Raw genomic sequence first — 17,063 nt, 5'->3', positions numbered from 1 at the left:
CCTGCTGCTGTAACGCCTCAATTTCCCAGTTTGGGATCAATAAAGTATTTCTATTCTATTCTATTCTATTCTATAAAAGAGTCTCTAATGCTCATTTTTTTTAATGAGTCTTTCCAAATTAATATGATTTCTTTCAAATTTAGATCATGTGCTTAATTTCCTTTGGCCGTCACTATTTGATTGATTGATTGTTCTTTTTTTATGTGTCATGCTTACAAAGCGCCCAATCCTCATTTTTATTTATTTCATTTCATTTGACATTTATTTTACCAGGAGGAGATTCTCTTTGAGATACAACACCAGAGAGTCCTGGCCAAGACAGCAGCATACAAGAGTTTCAGACAGAGAACAAAAGACAGACGATAAACAAATATTACATCATTGAACCAATCAGGAGCTTTAAGCAGAGAAACATGTGATACAGTCGTCAAATGGTCCTTTAGGCTGCTTTTAAAATCTTTGAAGACAACTCATGGGTTTATAAGACACCAGAGATCCAACCCCAGTGGTTCAACAATTCATAACAAGTCATCACAAAGCTGCATGCTCCTTTAACAGCTCACTAAATAATGTATTTTATGTAACATATTATGGGAATCATCTTCCCATTATGACCAATAAAGGCCTATTGAAATCATAGAAGTTGACATTTTCTAAATAAGGAAAATGCCCTGCACTATGCTCATCCTTTAGACCTTAGGATTCCTCCAATAAGAATGTGTACTTCAGTCTCTGAGCATTTCTTTCATCTTCTGAGCTCCACAGCAGCTCCGTCATGTGTGCTGGGTGTTGACTTGTGAAGCTTTTTTAGGGTCTGCAGATGTTTCCCATGGGAAGGAGCACATCAGGACTTGGAGCTGCGCTGGCTGAGAGCAACAACATCGACTGACGGTGAAATCAGAGAGCAGCAGAGACGTTTGTTATTTAGAGAAGATTAACATGAAACACCAGAAATATGTCTGATTAGATAAAATATCATTGGATCACAAAATAACAAAGCAAACCCTCTGACAATGAATTCATTCAAGGACTTTGGTTACACTGTTTAGAAATGTATTTTTTTCATTCACATTTGCTTTTAATCTTTTGACAGTTTGATAGATTCCACCATGACTCAAATCTGTGTTCTCCTCTTTGTTTGGCATGTGGCCTTTAAAATCAAAGCAAAGTTAAAAAGGAGAAATGATTAAACGAAAAGAAGTTAAAGCATTTATTAAAAAAAAAGGAGAACATCATTTGTTACCGTAGCCTAATTAATCTACAACTTTCTGCTTTTTCCCGCCTTATTACATCATAAACAGTTTTGTTTTGAGTTCAATTGGTGCCAAACTATGATTGTAGGAATTATATGAAATGGTACAATCGGAAATTATCGCTTGTTTACGTTTGAACTTGAAAAGTGATTTATCAAAATGTCTGACGGAGCCTGAATGCAGCATTATGAAAACCTGATGTGGGCGGGGCTTTCCTCTCTAACGGTTGGACTACATGACAACTACAGACTACATGTCACATTTGAGTGTTGAAATATTTTCATTACCTTTCGATCTAACTTCATGGTGCTGATGTCACCTGTAGAGTTTCAGACTCTGGTGAACAAATGTAGTCTGAGTCTGGACTTCCTGCAGAGAACCGGAGGAAGGTGTGCACTCACCTGGGAGAATACTGAGTCGACATGAAGGTACTTATTACATTTCTAAAAACCTTCTCTGGAGAGACAAGAAACAGAAGAGTCTGGTCATTCAAGTTATTTTTCTTTGAACGTGTGTCTTCTTATGGAGGCTACTTTATATAAATGAAGTGAAGATGAGAACTTGCTCATGATTTAAACTTAAGATCAATCACTTCCTTTAGGACAAATGCATATTTTTTCCTGCAGCCTTTTTCAGGTGAAACTTGTATTTCCTTTTTTTCATTTCATGTAAAATCAGAAATCAGAACTTATCCCTCGGAGAACAATGAGAGCTGTTTTGTTTCACATTGTGGCCACACTGACACCTGCTGGTGAGCTCTTGTAAATGCAGCTCAGGGAAATCTGATTTAAGGTGCCATTTAATACAAAACGATCTTTAACTGCAGGTAAAAACTACAAATCAAAACATATTATAAACAACCTTCACACCCCCCCCCCTCCTGTATTTTATTGCTGTTCTGTGTTTTTATTTGATCTTAGCTTTTTTTATTGCTACTATCTTTTTTTAGTTATTTACATAATCTGAAATCCTTGTTCCTCTTGGTCTTTGTTTTACTGCTGAAGCTGAATGGATAAACTCTGATATTTTGTTAAACACTGCTGGATTAAATTAGGAGCATGTAAACACACAGGGTTACCTGTTTAACCCAGCTGAATGGGTCAAATATTCAACCCACACCGTGGTTAATTGTGACGATACTGCTGGTTGAGAAATGTTCTCTGTTGTAAACAAGCATCTCTCTCAAACCGCTCCTCTTCCTGGAATGAATCGTAGTTCTATCAGCCCTCCCTCTTCTTCCTGCTCTCAAACACAGCCTGCTGCACTCGGTCCTCATACTTCCTGGTTCCCTCCCCTTTAGATCTACAGTTTGAGGATGGGTGTAACCAACAAGAGCTGCACAGTCACATGCACAGACACATGCTTTGTAGATAAGAGGTGAAACTTGTTATCAGTTATGAGGAAGTGAATCTCAGACAGTCGTTGTTACCGAGAGGAGAAATGGCGCAGAAAGGAGTTCAGCTGGACCGGGAAACCTTCTCTTGTTCGATCTGTCTGGATCTCCTGAAGGATCCGGTGACTCTTACCTGTGGACACAGTTACTGCATGAAGTGTATTAAAAGCCACTGGGATACAGAGGATGAGAAGACAGTCTACAGCTGCCCTCAGTGTAGACAGACCTTCACAGCGAGGCCTGACCTGAGGAAAAACACCATGTTGGCAGATTTAGTGGAGGAGCTGAAGAAGACTGGACTCCAAGCTGCTCCTGCTGATCACTGCTATGCTGGATCTGAAGATGTGGCCTGTGATGTCTGCACCGGGAGAAAACTGAAAGCCTGTAAGTCCTGTCTGCAGTGTCTGGCTTCTTACTGTGAGAAACACCTCCAGCCTCATTATGAAGCAGCTCCATTTAAGAAACACAAGCTGGTGGAGCCCTCCAAGAAGCTCCAGCAGAACGTCTGCTCTCGTCATGATGAGGTGATGAAAATATTTTGTCGCACTGATCAGCAGTCTATCTGTCACCTCTGTTTAATGGATGAACACAAAGGTCATGACACAGTCTCAGCTGCAGCAGAAAGGAGCGAGAAGCAGAGAGAGCTGGAGGTGAGTCGACAAAACATCCAGCAGAGAATCCAGGACAGAGAGAAAGATGTGAAGCTGCTCCAACAGGAGGTGGAGGCTATCAATGGCTCCGCTGATAAAACAGTGGGGAACAGTGAGAAGATGTTCACTGAGCTGATCCAACTCATGGAGAAAAGACGCTCTGATGTGAAGCAGCAGGTCAGATCCCAGCAGCAAACTGAAGTGAGTCGAGTCAGAGAGCTTCAGGAGAAGCTGGAGCAGGAGATCACTGAGCTGAAGAGGAGAGACGCTGAGATGAAGAAGCTGTCACACACACAGGACCACAACCAGTTTCTACACGACTACCCCTCACTGTCACCACTCAGTGAATCTACACACTCATCCAGCATCAAGATCCGTCCTCTGAGGTACTTTGAGGACGTGACAGCGGCTGTGTCAGAAGTCAGAGATAAACTACAGGACGTCCTGAGAGAGAAATGGACAAACATCTCACAGACAGTGACTGAAGTGGATGTTTTACTGTCAGACCCAGAGTACATGACCAGAGCTGAGTTCTTAAAATATTCATGTGACATCACACTGGATCCAAACACAGTAAACACAGAGCTGTTATTATCTGATGGGAACAGAAAAGTAACATTTACGATACAGATCTATCCTTATTCTAGTCACCCAGACAGATTCACTGAATGTCTTCAGGTCCTGAGTAAAGAGAGTCTGACTGGACGTTGTTACTGGGAAGTCGAGAAGAGAGGAAGAGGAGTTTGTGTAGCAGTCACATACAAGAATATCAGCAGAGCAGGGAGATCGAATGAGTGTGAATTTGGACGTAATGACAAATCTTGGGCGTTAGATTGTTCCAACAACAGATATAACTTTTATTACAACAATGTCCACACTCCTGTCTCAGGTCCTTGGTCCTCCAGAGTAGGAGTGTACCTGGATCACAGAGCAGGTATTCTGTCCTTCTACAGCATCTCTGAAACCATGACTCTCCTCCACAGAGTCCAGACCACATTCACTCAGCCTCTACATGCTGGACTCAGGTTTATTAACTTGTTTGGCTTGTGTGTTGGAGACTCTGCTGAGTTGTGTAAACTGAAATAGACAGAAGTCATTAACGAGACAGATGTTTAACTTGCTGTGTTTTAAATCTTCAACTTGATTTTTATCCACGCTCGTTGCTGAGATCTGATCGTGGTCACCTGTCAATCAAACTTTATGGGCGGTACTTTGACCTCTTCTCGTCTGTTCTGTAAATGTTTGAGTGTCTTTAAGTGACACTCCTTCCTGTGTCTGTTTAGCCGTGGACTCTTTCACTGCTCAGGATGACTTTTGTTCACCTGAACTGACATTTCTCTGAGTGATAAATATCAACTTCTCTCTGCTCTCCATGTTTGATGATTTGTTTTCATACATTTATATTTTCTGTTGTTTCTGTTCTGATTCAGGAGTCTGAAGAGAGAGAGAGAGAGAGAGCAGCAAACTTTTCTTTCATGCTGATTTTCTCTTCTCACCACTTTGTACATTTGTAGAAAATCTATAAAATCATACTTAAAGAAATGAGTTAGTCAGAATAAATGTTGTTGTTCATATTCAAAGTGATGTAAAAATGTCCTCTGAGGTGTTTTAAAAATGTAATCCTCCTGATTAAATCAATAAGGAGATAAATCATTGTTTTCTGTGAGTGGAGATTCTGATCAAACAAAGTGATTGTGTGGATGAAGTGAATGTGTTCATGAAATGATTGAACACACTTTACTGATTTGATGTGTGAACAAACTGAAGTTTGACATCCTGAATAAACTCACATGAACTAAATGTTTTCTTCTGGTCTTCGTTGCAAACGTTCAAGCGAACAAAAACAAAATAAAATCCTGCTACTGTTTGTACCCGCTGAGCTTCTGTATTCAGGAAGTTCAGCAGGAAATAGATGAAGTCAAATAGAGGGGGAGGAGCTACAGAAGAGAGGAGTAATGACCAGGTTAAGTACTCTGCATATCACTGGAAAACATTCATCTGCTCTTTGTGAGGTATGCAATCAAGCAGAAGCAGGTGAACATGTACTTACTAAATGTAGGAAGTATGTAACACATAGACAGAACAGGAAGTCAGAAATGGAGAGAGAGAGGGACTTGTAAGAAGAGAAAAGTATTTTGGAGGGTGGTGAAATTGGGAGAGGCCGTAGATGCTTGTTTAAATCTCTTTTGAGAACAGGTCTGTTGAGGGATATTTAAATCCAGCAGATGGCAGTAATGACACTTTTCTGATGTCAGCTGCCGAAGAAGAAGAAGAAGAAGAAGAAGAAGAAGAAGTATTCAATTGCAAAATCAGCTTTAAATCTAATTAATATAGATGTAAAGGTACCATTTGTAAAACCTGAATACAGAAGTAGAATCAAAGAAGGTCTTGAGTGGGAGTGGAAAGAAACTTTGGGAGAAGGAAAAAAAAGAGGCAGACATTATTTTAATCCACAACCTTTGATTAGGAAGTCTGTCAGTTATTGTGGAAAGTTAAAATAACTCGACTGAGGCTGGGTCACTGTGGGTTAAACCAATATTTACACTCTATAGGAAAACATCCCAGTGGGCTGTGTGAGTGTGGCGCTCCTGAAACAGTTATACACATATTATTCATGAGATCAACCCATCCGGGTACTTTGCCCAAACGATGCCGGCCCCGCCCCTTTCTGGGTGAAATCATTCCATCTGAATGAATGGAGGTTAATGGACAAGTTGGCGTCATTACCGATTTAAAGTCTTAAAAAATGAAAACCGTACTTTAAAACTAAAAGTATGAGCCTAAATCTGATGAGCAGTGATGTAAACATTTAAAATATGACATTTCTGAACAGAGATCGGCATCATAACGGTATAAAATTAACCGTGTACGTGAGTGTATGTTCAATCTGCTCAAACGAGTCATCAGAGGAAACTGACTTTAAACACCTGATGAGTCATTATTAACCGTGTTACCTGAGAGGGATCTTTATTTTTAAATAATCTTTATTTGTAATAGTTTCTAACAGTGTTCAGAGCTGTAATGGAGAGGTTACAGACGTTTACATAAACTCTGAGTTATCAGCTGATTTAGAATAACACATGTAAAGTCACCTGGATGATATTAAAACCTTTTGTCTTCATACCTGAGTGTAAATAATGATGAGTGGGGCGAGACGACGTGTTATATCGAGATAGAGAACTTTTTATTTTGACATTTATTTCTCAGTAAGAGGATTTGGTGTAGTGTTCCTTCGTTTAGAGACATTTTCACCAACATATTTATGAGACGTGACAGTTGAAACGTTGTTAATACGTTAGTGAATGAATGTGTGAAGAATCTGTTAACAGACGATCGCTGCCTTAAAGCCAGCAGGAACACGACAGAGGTCCCACAATTTACCACTTTAATCCTCATCATCATGTTAATGGCACAAACTGAGTCATTATGATGAAGCTGGTGAAGTATTGTGACCTCTAGTTTTGCTTGTTTCTCACTATACTGAATGTTGAAACAAACAAACATGAAACACAACAAATATAAAGTAGGGATGCACAGATGAATCAGTTCAACATCAGTAGCCTATTGGCTGATATCGGCCCTGTTGGTGCCAAATCAATTTAGTGCTGACTATCCAGTACACTTAACTACTGATTCAGAGAAGAGGTTTTTTATTGGTCAAATGATGAAGTGACCTGTTGAACAAACTCTGACCTGTTTTTATTGTCAAACATGAGAGAAAATGTTGGCATTGTGGGAGTTTACGAAACAAAGATCGGTATTGGAATCAGCATCGGCTAAATTTTTATTTCAATATAAATACAAAATGAAAAGTGAAGATGTATAACTTACTACATGGAAGTATTTTAAGTAATGAAGATTAACTCCACGTTGACCAGCTGCAACATTAAAGAGAAAAACATTTTAATGCATCAATAACTTTAATTAATACAATAATAATAAAATCTTATTTCTCTAAAGTTGGTGTGACAGGTTGAGGTCTTCTTCAACTTTTGGTGCTTAGCCTAAATCCTATTTTCAATTGAGCTATTTTTTTTAAATTTAAGTAAAATAAAACCACTGATTTAATCATTTTTATGAATTAAAATAAAAAGAATGTACCTGAATTGCATTTCGTGTAATGAAGTATATCTACCATGAGAGGGCGCCACAGAATAATCTGATGAGAGTCCAGGCAGTGATCGTCTTTGACTGGAACAATGACTCACTTAGAGATAATAAAACAGTCCACGCAAAACTCTCACAAACTACTTTTAAACATCGACACACTTCCCTTAAATTGTATAAATCCAATCTTCTAACAGAGTTTTTCCAAAGTGTAAAATTTGTACTTTTACTTGTTTCGAGTCTTGCTGTTAGTTTGCGTGTAGAAATGTTGGATGTCCGGTCACTGGAAATTCCGTCAGAGTGAGACCTCTTTGTGTCTCATCTCCTCTCCGTTGTGTAATGCTGCATTCAAGTGCTGCTCGGGTGGTCCAAGTTTGCGAGTGGGGAAAAAGTTGATGTGCAATACGTGAATGAATAAAAAGTATTTTAAAATTAACAAAACATATTTAGCCCCTTATGTGATGACTATTCTGACGTCAAGTCGGGCACCCAATTCTTTTCCGAGTTGTTTACAACTTGAGGAGGTGTTCATGTGCATTTTACAACTGGGAAGTTCCTCTTTCCGATTTATCCGACCCCACTTGAACGCAGCATAATAGGTGGTTTGTATCTGTGTGTGTTCGTCTCTCTCTGTAGTGATGTGAAAAGCAGTTCTTTTCAGTGTACTGAATCAGTAGAATCAGTTCAGTAAAGTGATTCGTTCAAATGATTCGTTCACTGAATCGTTCAGTACTTCTCTGCAGCTCTGTCTGCGAATCAGAATTTAATAAACTGAAACACGGCCGAACGTTTAGTTCTGCTCGCGATCGTACTGAGAACAGCTGGTGGTGAATAATAAACTAATGAGCTGAGAATTTAGTTGGATAAAGTTACAGTTTGCAAACTGAAAGCTGCTAAAACAATCACATTTATTTTCCCCGACCGTTCTGTTCAGTACGTTCAGAACACAAATCACTCACTGACTGACTGAGAGGAAGAGAGAGGAAGAGCGGAGCTCTCGTTCAGTTCGTTCACTGAACGTACTGAGAGGGAGCGAGAGACTCAGAGCTCCCGTTCAGAATCAGTACACACAATCACTTTCATCAGTCAGTCAATGATTTGTACGATCATTAATTAATAACAATTAAGCTGGGTGTCGCGAAAATGTATGTGCTTGTTGTTATGAAGCTTTCAGTTTGCAAACATTATCATGAATGACAATTAATTTAACTTAATATAGGCTACATGCAGAAAATATGCATGGCAACGAATATATCCTGTACCAGAACAGTTATATTTTAAATTATATAAGCATAATAAAATAATAATATAGGCTAATTTAGGCTACTTTGTCGGCAAGGGCTGCTTTATTTAAACAAACTATGATTATATATTAGGCAGCTTTGTTTAATGTCTTAACTGTAGATGTAAATGCATGGCCATGCACTGTAATTTATGTTTCTCACTTTTATTTTTTATTGTTTTCATTTTATCTAATTAAAAATAATTAATAACCTAATATTTATTTGCGTACATCTTTTATTTGCGTAGTGAAACCTAAAATATGAAAAACGGGTGGTGAAAGTGATTGTGTGTACTGATTCTGAACGGGAGCTCTGAGTCTCTCTCTCCCTCTCAGTTCGTTCAGTGATTCACGTCGGAGCTCCCGTTCCGTTTGTTCGTTCAGTGAACGAACTGAACGAGAGCTCCGCTCTTCCTCTCAGTTCGTTCAGTGATTCACGTCGGCGCTCTCGTTCAGTTCGTTCAGTGATTCACGTCGGAGCTCCCGTTCAGTTCGTTCAGTGATTCACGTCGGAGCTCCCGTTCAGTTCGTTCGTTCAGTGATTCATGTCAACTGAACGAGAGCTCCGCTCTTCCTCTCAGTTCGTTCAGTGATTCACGTCGGCGGCGCTCTCGTTCAGTTCGTTCAGTGATTCACGTCGGAACTCTCGCTCAGTTCGTTCAGTGATTCACGTCGGAGCGTGATTCACGTCGGAACTCTCGTTCAGTTCGTTCACTGAACGTACTGTGAACGGGAGCTTTGAGACACGAGACGGAAGAGAGGAGAGGGCAACTGAAGTTGAGAAATGAACAACTCTTTTTAGTAAGTGATTCAGTTCAGTTCGTTCACCCAGATGATTCGTTCGTTTTGAACGAATCGTTCATGACCGACACATCACTATCTCTCTGATAATCAGATCCGCATGAAGCTGCTGCTGCTCGGTCGGACTCTACGCCCGTCAAGAAGTTTGAAGTTTTGGAAACAACGGAGACTTTTAGAGTCATTTAAAAAGTGTAGCTGTTCAGTCTTGTCTTGTTTTTCTCTACTTCACCGTCCCGGACCCACGGGGGACCGAGGAGTTTCTCCAGACGGGACCGAAACTCTTCGCCTAGCCGTTAGGATGGAACTTTAACGAACAGTTTGTTTTTTTGATCCGTCTCCATGGAAACGGAAACCCCGCCCAAATCCTCAGAGGTAACGGTGTCTCCAACTTCTTTAAATATGTATTAAAAACAGCCCGATAAACTTAAAGAGGACATGTTATCCCCCCTCCTCCACCTTTTCAAACAGTCCCCTGTGGTCTAAATGAAACATCTGTGCTGTGCTTTGGTCAAAATATAACATGAATCAAGCACCAGAGGAGGTTTGTGACCCTGTAGAAACCAGCTCTCTCAGAACGCTCCGTTTTGGTGTGTGTGTCTCTTTAAATGCAATAAGCCCCGCCCCCTGAGTTTTCCCCGGTAGACATCACTCCTCTGTAGAGAGAATAAAAATGACAGACATGTAAAAGTTTAGCTTTAGTCTGGGGTTGGAGTCCATAGGTGGAGATACCAGGGGAGGGGAGGGGATTTTTTTTTTTTTTTTTACCAGAATCCCACTGTGACATCACAAGAGCCGTTTTCACTCAGGATAAAATTTGGATAATTTCTGGAGAACTGCTGTGGAGATTGTCCCGACCTAGCACATTATTTAGGAAATACAAGAAATGAACTGCACTTGTTCCATTTGTGTCAATTATAAATCTAACATCTCAGTTCTTACAGCTGAAGCAGACAAGATCAAATCGTTCATTTTAATTGAACTTACAGTCAAATACCTGAAATTGGAATTGATTATAGTAAAAGATAAAAAAAAACACCTGAGAATTTGGAACAGGTGAATCCTTGGCTCTTTTGGCCGCAGTATCTCGTGTTTACTGGCTTTGTGTACAACTCCTCACGCTCAAACTATTCTGTCGTCATTCACTGCGAGATGTGTGACTGCACCTGCCAGACGGGTATGAAGTATGCAGATTTGTCTGAACACGCTGAGCTCAGATGTGTTTACCTCTGAGCTACAGCTGTCTGATCAGTTTGTGACTGAGCCCTGAAGCAGTTTTTTTTAATCATCCGTGTAATTAGATCAGAGACGATCTCACTCATCTGAGAGAGACATCGTGGACTGTCAGTGATCGACAATCAAACAGCCTTCATGGAGACGTGTCCAAAACACTGAGATGGTATGTTCAGGTACATGTATGTATTTTGGGTCAGTGAAGACAAACTCAGATTGTACCTTAAGGGTACCTCAAAACATACTTTTAATATGTAAAATTTTATGACAATTTTACATTCAAATATCTGAAATAATAAAAAATTCACTACATCTGTTATATAATATTATTTTTTAAGTACTTACAATACCTCAAATATTTCAAACAGTTATCAAAGCCAGAGAAATCTGTAATTTTATAATATGAAGAGAACTCCCATGATTCCCCGCTATCCTCAACGTCATCTTTTGTAATTGTTTTGGTTGAGAGCCGCCTGGCGGCGGATTTTAAATACCGTGCATTTAAAGGCTGAGCACCAGCATGAAACCAAAACAACTCGCGCTGCATTGTTGTGTTAGCATGCTAATGCTAGCGATCTTTATTATGCTGGTATCTTCACACTGCATGTAAATTTACCTGAAATGAGCGTGATCTAGAAACACAGTTAAGCAGTGAGTACAGTATGTTATTCTTCTTTTCTCTAGTCCCTCAATTAAACAACTTTTATACACGAGGGGAGGAGTCAGCCGGCCGTCCGGGCGATGTAAACAAAGTGAAGATAGGACTCTGAAAACTCTGAAAACATCACAGACAGTGGGACTCGGGTGTTACACCCATTGTAGACAGTCATGACTCACAGAGTTATTTTCAGAGGAGATACTTGATTTCTATTATATTTAAGAGTGAAAAATCACATAAAGACTTTAAAGGATATCTTATCTTAAAACCTCAACACAGCCCCTACAGAGTCTGAACAGTAGTTTGGTTATTGGCCAGGATTTAGAGCAGGATCACCTGGGTCACAATACAAAAGGTGTTTCGCTGTGAGTTCAGGAAAATTGATTTATTCACGCAACACTTTGCTGTATCCATCTTTTTTTGTACATCCATACCAAACAGTCACTACCTTAAGAGTAGAACTGTGGCTGTTTTTCACAACAACCAAAAAGTTGTGGGAAACTTTCGTAAGATGTTACGAAAACAATTCTGTATGAATATAAAATCAGTTGCTATGAATCTGCAAAATAACCGTCAATGACTCGAGCATTCAGATGAACATGCCTTCACAGATCTGGCACAGGAAGTGTTTTATTTTCTTTGTTTCTTTGACAAACTTGTTCATCAGTTTAAAGTTGTAACCACTGAACCTGCAAACGATAACGGTGACCCATAAACGGTGACCCATATTCCCAGAATGGAATTCCCTGACTATCCCGAATTCTGTGATTATCCAGGATTCAGAGTTTTGTGTTGTTTGTGGTTTGTGGAGGGTTTCAGCAGTGTGGGTACAAACTAAGGGACAACAGAGGGAATTTATACTGAACCACAAAATGTAAAGAACCTGTTCCTTCAGAGCTTCAATGTTAGTGTAGACACACACACACACACACACACACACACACACACACACACACAAATAACTCCACAAGTACACACCCCCTCACTGCCTGCCCCGAGGCAGAGGTCTACTCCACTGTTACAGTGTAAATACTACAACAGAATCCAGGTCAGTGACAAATTAAGATTCTACGATGCCAAGAGCAAAGTGAAGGCTGAATTTTTCACAGCACAGACAAGTTCAGCTTCCCTTTTTTTACTTTCTTGAACCACGACTTCAGGGAACACGTTTATTTTTAACCAGACACAATTCAAATAAAAGGAACTGTTTTCTACCAGGCAGTAGAAAATGATTAAGATTCATCACTTCAGCAGGAACCAATGGGCTTAGAGGTCAGAGCCACAGAGAGGAAATCAGAAAGGACTGAGAGACAGACGATCACAAGTTGGTTTCCATTTTTGTTGACAACAGCAAAACGGTAGAAATGTCCTGAGTCTTGTGGTTGAATCACATGAGAAACATGTTGCAATAAAGTTCTGATTGTTTGATCAGAATCAGACAACACAGAAAGTGACAGGAAGCCCAGGGCGAGGCAGAGCTTAATGAAGCCGTTGGGGGTCATGTGACTGACCCTGTGTGTTGTCATCTTTTCATGCAGAACAAAAGTGGGATCATGTTGGAGTGGTTAAACAACACCGCCTCCACAGTAAAGAGTCACAGTGACCCCCTGACCCTCCAAACAGCAGGAGGCCGACCCTCAGTGAAGAGGCGGGAATGTTTGAGCCTTTATTGACCGCCGCCGACACTCAGCTCTGCGTTGTCCCCGCTGCTAAATGACGTGTGTGTCGGTATGTGTTTGTGTGTTAGCTGTCGGGGAGGACGAGCGGCGCTGAATGGACGCTCACTTTCTCACATCAGTAAATTCGAGCCATAGAGAAAAAGTCTCTCAGAGACGTGGGGCCGACTGTCAGAGCTACACGGTGAACATTTGAGTTACATTCACAGCGTTGGGTGAAAATAAAACAGAAGTTCTGGTTCATTTCTTTTATTAAAATGAACAAAAAAAACAATGTTTCGTCCCTGATTTAGCCAGCGTCACCTCCTCTGCTCTCCGACTGCCCGTAAGAGACATACTCATACACTTTTGTGTCTTACTAAGACGACAAAACGGGATGCAAATATTATCAGTATTTGACGACTTTTGTATTTGAACCGACCACTTAAGGATTTATGTAAAAGTCGAGATTCTTATCTTCTGAGATTTTAGATAGATTCATAACTTTTCTTTTTGTTGGCTAACCAGTCACTCCCTGCTAAGTGCTAAGGCTACATCTTTAACTCAGTAGAAGTCAAATGGAGCAGCAAGAAATTCAACCAGTCTCCCAGATGACTGGAGGAGATCCTGAAGTATGTGCTCATTCAAAAATAGACTTTGAATCCATGGATCCAGAATCGTTTTGAATCAAAAATAGACTCTGAATCGTGGCCCCAAGAATCCAAAACAAAACGAATCGTGAGACACCGAAATAATCGTTTTGCTTTAAAACGCGTGGAATCTGATGAACGTGCTTGGTGAATCACAGTACAGAGCCTACAAGCCTACACCAACTCCCTGAGCTTCTGTCTAATAATAATGAGAGTTTAATCTCCAAACACACGCCTAATGTCAACATGGCAGCATGCTCGTATACTTCTATTAGTCCTCTGGGAGTGGTTTGGGTTCTCAGTGTTGAGCCTCAAGCAAACCGCTGTCCACTGTAAGGTTCTCTAAAGTCACAAAAAGCAGAAATCATTTAAATGCAGCCCAAGTGGGAAAAGTTTGTGGCACTGAAAGTTTCACTAGACAGCAACCAGCTGGATAGCAGCCGGCTTTATTTACCAAAGGGCCTCCACTAGTGCACTTTGGCCACCAAAGTCAGGGGCTCGGCGGCCCCCAGAACTTTAGCATCCATATACCTGAAGAGGAATCCAAAAAAAGACGCCTGCATGACTCATATTGCAGGCGTCTCATTAATATGAGTCATATTAATCTTTGTTTAAGATTACTTATTCTGATTGTCTTTTTCTTTCACATTAAAAGTCAAACTTTGAGTCCGACACAAGCTCAAGGTAAAACTCTTTATGAGCAAAATCATTCCCAATTAGCAAAGCTTTAATCAATGCAACAGCCTGGTCCGGCTACCCGCCACGTGGCAGAGAGGCCGCCGATATTTACTTGCCAAAAGGAAAATGTTCCAGCATTTGGCGACTGAGGGGGTTTTTCTCTATAAAAAAATCCTTATGCATTTATAGAATCAAAACAGAGCGTCTACACACACTCCTCCTCCTGCTGCTGCTTCTTGTCCAAACCTCTCAGTAATTAAAAACAGGTCGTTATCACACCTGGATCATGAGCCTGATTGTCACTTTATGGCTGACCTGTTAACTGGTCGGGCCTGTTTATTTCTTTATGACACGCTGATATGAATTTTATAGAGTGCTCGTAATACCAACCAGCGTAGTGTGTGTGCTCTCTCATCATTTATCTATCCAAACAGAGGACAGGTAATGTCATAAAAAAAGGTAAACAAGGTGACAACCTGCAGCCTGACCTGAGCTCATTTACGCCCAATTTACCTGAACCATCACAACAGAGGGATAAGTATTATACTACATGTTAAATCAAAGTACAGTGCTTTATTATGTACAGACTGATGTGTTGATTAAACCAGCTACAACCTCATGTCTGAAGAGTAAAGAAGCTGTTTTAAACCTATTAAAATACAAGATCTAACAAGTTTTTGGACTTATACTCGCTGTAAAGTTGCTTAAGGACAAGATATCTAAAGTTTAAACTGATGTCATTTGTGATTTTTATGAATGCTGCTTTTGTAATGCTGCTAACCAGTTAAATTCAAATAAGGGTTTTTGCATAAAAGGGACAACAACTGAAAGTCAGTTATTAATGTTTGGACATGTTTGTAATCGTAATTTTTGATAGCTCATGATTTTAAATCGATGTCTGCAGATTTAGTTTAATAAATTAATTTACTTATCGCACTTCAAATCGTTATCGCAATACAGAACAATGTTACCGCATATTGTTCTCATATCGTGCAGGCCTAACTACAAAACATATAGTAGAGAAACTAGTCTCAGAGTAACATATGTCTAAATGGAGGGAAATTATTATAACAATATTGTTATTACTCAAATGTTACAGCTGATAAATAAAATCATGACGTTTATCCATTTTAAATGACTTGTTATTATACAGGACAGTGGATTTATACCTAAATGTATTGTTAATATACTTTATGGGATTTACTACGGTTGTTAAACCAAAAGTTTAATTTTAAGTAAAAGATAGAAGGTTTAACTTTGTATTATTGTGGATTTCAAATGAAATCAGTCGCAATTTTTTTTTATTTAATTACCAAAAACGAAATATTGAATTAAATAAATGTATTTGGTCATTCACAGTTTGTAACATTTAATTTTGTACTTTATTTTTCCAAAAGTAAAACACCAACGTGACAAAACGAAAAGACATACATAAAGCAAACTATAAAAACAAAAAGAAAACAATCAAACAAACCAGTAACATCAAAACACCAGTCCAAATTCATATGTCATGAGTATGTAAACCATCCCACTTAAAAAATAATAATAACACTAGTATATAAATAAGTAAACATTTGAAATGTGATAATTGATAAATGATGTAAAAGTTAAATCAAACAGCACAGCAGGAGAGAGACCCCTGATAAGATAACATTAGTCATCCGTTACCTCTCATCCAGTCCACCACCTGCTGCGGGCTCCACTTGCTAACAGCCTCCATGACTCCAACACAAACTTTAAATTAATCTCTCACTTGTCCAGTAAAAAAAATCCCGATTGAAAAGGTCAATAAGACATAATAAGGAGCACCGGGGAGTCCCGTTACAGCGGACACACTCGGTCCTCCGCTCGCCGAGCCCGACTGGCGGAGCTCATGGTGAAAGTTTACAGTCAACGCAGCGCATGGGTCCGGTGTCGGGTTACAAAGGGTGTGGCCACGCCTCTCTCCCACTTCTCCTCCAATTGCGTAAGAGTATGCCGGTGTTGCCTTTAAGTGCCGTGGGAACAATAAGAATCTGACATACGACGAATACAGTAGCTCTCAAACACAATGTAGAAATAGTAGGGCTGGGCAACGATTACAAGTTTTAATCGCGTTAATCGCATGAGTTCCTGTGATTAATCGCGATTAATCGCATTTTTATACGCAAAATCCAATAATGAATTCAAAAGTAGTGTATAGCGCACTTTTATTGTAAATGTACTTCTCAACTTAAACAATGTAATCAAAGCAAATAAATACAAAACTAAAGCTTATTGCATTGGTTGCAGTGTGGACGCAGAGTGGTGTGGGTCTCCTCTCTGACTGCAGCTGGGTCTGCTGCTCGAGGCTACACTGACAGCCTGTGATGCTTTAGGAAGGGGGAGGGGCTAACGGCAGCACCCGCTGCTCGTTGAGTAACTGCAGAGCAATACGTGCTTTCACGTCAGTTTCTTACACCAAAAAAGTCTCCAATAACACCAGAAAAAGTCGCTAGATTTGTCGATAGTAGCTGTTGACAAAAAAAGTCGCCAAGGCGGTTTGGAAAGTCGCCAGATTTAGCGAGAAAGTCACCAAATTGGCAACACTGTTCCCTCTTTCCTGTGAGCGCCGCAGCAGACATGCGCAGCAGACATGCGCAGCAGTAAGCAACATACGAGGCTCGCTCACGATGGAATTTTACAAAATAAAAGCCAGTGAGCAACAGACTTTTACAATAAGAAAAT

General features: G+C 40.0%; 2 protein-coding genes and 1 long non-coding RNA gene across 4 annotated transcripts in view; 2 read left to right on the top strand and 1 right to left on the bottom strand.

Moving 5' to 3' along the window:
• LOC110000254 (serine/threonine-protein kinase D3) overlaps nt 1-17,063 on the top strand; it is an 84,255-nt gene that overhangs the window by 21,873 nt on the left and 45,319 nt on the right. The window contains exon 1 of one of the 2 annotated variants that reach the window (XM_065964014.1): nt 9,560-9,858. The exons of the other annotated variant lie outside the window; for it this stretch is intronic. The gene's annotated coding sequence lies outside the window, so the exon portion shown is untranslated. Of the gene's footprint in view, nt 1-9,559; nt 9,859-17,063 lie in introns of those variants that run through there. 2 annotated transcript variants of the gene reach the window in all.
• LOC136182754 (uncharacterized) lies at nt 213-16,898 on the bottom strand. The gene is made up of 2 exons (XR_010668794.1): nt 16,026-16,898; nt 213-885 (listed from the first exon to the last, which is right to left on the bottom strand). It is a non-coding gene; the product is annotated as an uncharacterized lncRNA (long non-coding RNA).
• LOC136182750 (tripartite motif-containing protein 16-like) lies at nt 2,244-5,096 on the top strand. Its single transcript, XM_065964024.1, has one exon. It carries the CDS (start codon nt 2,694-2,696, stop codon nt 4,380-4,382), a length of 1,689 nt encoding a protein of 562 aa, XP_065820096.1. The 5' UTR covers nt 2,244-2,693; the 3' UTR covers nt 4,383-5,096.

This window comes from Labrus bergylta, chromosome 15, assembly GCF_963930695.1.
Source record: "Labrus bergylta chromosome 15, fLabBer1.1, whole genome shotgun sequence".
In the NCBI taxonomy this organism is placed as follows: domain Eukaryota; kingdom Metazoa; phylum Chordata; class Actinopteri; order Labriformes; family Labridae; genus Labrus; species Labrus bergylta.
Note: the sequence above shows the minus strand (reverse complement) of the source record. Positions and strands in the feature narration are given on the sequence as shown.

Bases quoted from the DNA above. Each gene is read 5' to 3' on its own strand.
- LOC136182750 (XM_065964024.1), top strand. From the start codon at position 2,694: ATGGCGCAGAAAGGAGTTCAGCTGGACCGGGAAACCTTCTCTTGTTCG.